Consider the following 1,412-nt stretch of genomic DNA (forward strand, 5'->3'; position numbering starts at 1 on the left):
GGCTGCAGCTGGTCCCTGGTGGGGACATGCTGGTGGGGGGCTGTGAACACTGGGAGCTCATCTCCTTCCCCTTTGCCTCAGCCATCCCACCGGTGGTCATGAACATACTGGAGAAGAGAGCTTTCCTGAAGGTACTGGTGGTCCTGGGATGGGAGAGTGGGCATAGGGACATTCCCAAGCTTGTCACATTGCTGGCACCCTCTCGGAGCTGGCATCCCATCAGGGAATAGACAGCTTCCTGCCCTGTGTGCTGCACTGACACAGCCTCTCCCTGTCCCTGGCAGCGGTACCCGTACCTGAATGCTCCCCTGCAGGTCGGCCTGGTGGGACTCTGGTAAGTCATTGCTGCTTTGGGCACAGACTGAGCCCAGGTATGGGGGACAGTGCTGCTGGGAGGTCTGCTTGGCAGGGAAGGTGAGAGCTGCCCCAAAGCTTCCTGTAGGGATGCCAGAGCTTGGCCAGGCTAGTGCTCCCCTCAGGCAAATGGAATATGATATGAGATCCTGGGACCAGGAGCTGTTTTGCTCCATCGTGATGTCTCTCAAGTCTGCCATGGGCTCCTGCTCAGCATTGCTGTTCCCCCACACTAATGGGGACAGGCTTTCCCCCACTTCTGTAGCTAGATGCAGGGTCTGGAGCTTGGAGAGTTCACCTCCTTCCCCCTTTCCTGGCTAGGTACCCAGCGTGGCTCTGACCTGCCTCCTTAGTGCTCTGGGATCTGGCGATGGGTGAGGGTGGGTGATTTATGCTGCCCAGCTTCACCTATTCACGTCTTTCCCTTGCAGCTTGGTCTTCGCCACCCCACTGTGCTGTGCACTCTTCCCACAGAAAAGGTACAGATGGACACCTTGCCTTGCACATGTGGCTCCTGTGCGGCAGGGCTGGGGTGCAGGCAGGGGGTGTGTGGGCTCCTTGTGCTCTCTGACTCCCAAGAGATTCTTTTGCTCCTTCAAGTGGTCAGAGGCTTGAAACTGTGCACACACGTCTGTGCACATGCAGCAGTGCGGACCCAAAGGTCTGTGCTGAACCATGGGGACAGTATCCCCTCCATTCTCTGTATCTTTATCCCCTTGGCAGCTCAATGCCTGTGAGCCGCCTGGAACCTGAAGTCCAAGATCAGATCCATAGGAAAGACCCATGGCTGGAGACTGTCTACTTCAACAAGGGGCTCTGAATGGGAGTCTTGAAGCAGCCGAGACGCGTGCCATGGAGCTGCTGGGCCAGCGCGTTGCTGATCTTCACCCTTCGGATCCCTTTGGGGCTGCTGCCGCTTTCCCTTGGCCGTCGCGTGTCTGTAGGTCCCAGGTGCTCAGCTCTGCTTCCCGGGGTGCCTGCAGCCATGCAGCACCACACCAAACCCTGTCCCCGTGCCTGGCTCAGCCCTGCTCTGGGGACCTTCTGCCTGGCACCCT

General features: G+C 58.6%; 1 protein-coding gene across 2 annotated transcripts in view; it reads left to right on the top strand.

The window, feature by feature from the left end:
* LOC103807565 (sideroflexin-3-like) overlaps nucleotides 1–1,174 on the top strand; it is a 3,400-nt gene extending 2,226 nt beyond the window's left edge. The window contains exons 7-10 of one of the 2 annotated variants that reach the window (XM_009080297.1): nucleotides 64–131; nucleotides 285–334; nucleotides 786–833; nucleotides 1,078–1,174. In XM_009080297.1, the coding sequence (XP_009078545.1) occupies nucleotides 64–131; nucleotides 285–334; nucleotides 786–833; nucleotides 1,078–1,174 (263 nt within the window). Of the gene's footprint in view, nucleotides 1–56; nucleotides 132–284; nucleotides 335–785; nucleotides 834–1,077 lie in introns of both variants that reach the window. The other variant, XM_009080298.1, reaches the window with a different exon arrangement.
* Nucleotides 1,175–1,412: the final 238 nt, after the last annotated feature.

This window comes from Acanthisitta chloris, unplaced genomic scaffold (genome assembly GCF_000695815.1).
Source record: "Acanthisitta chloris isolate BGI_N310 unplaced genomic scaffold, ASM69581v1 scaffold20848, whole genome shotgun sequence".
Taxonomy (NCBI): Eukaryota; Metazoa; Chordata; class Aves; order Passeriformes; family Acanthisittidae; genus Acanthisitta; species Acanthisitta chloris.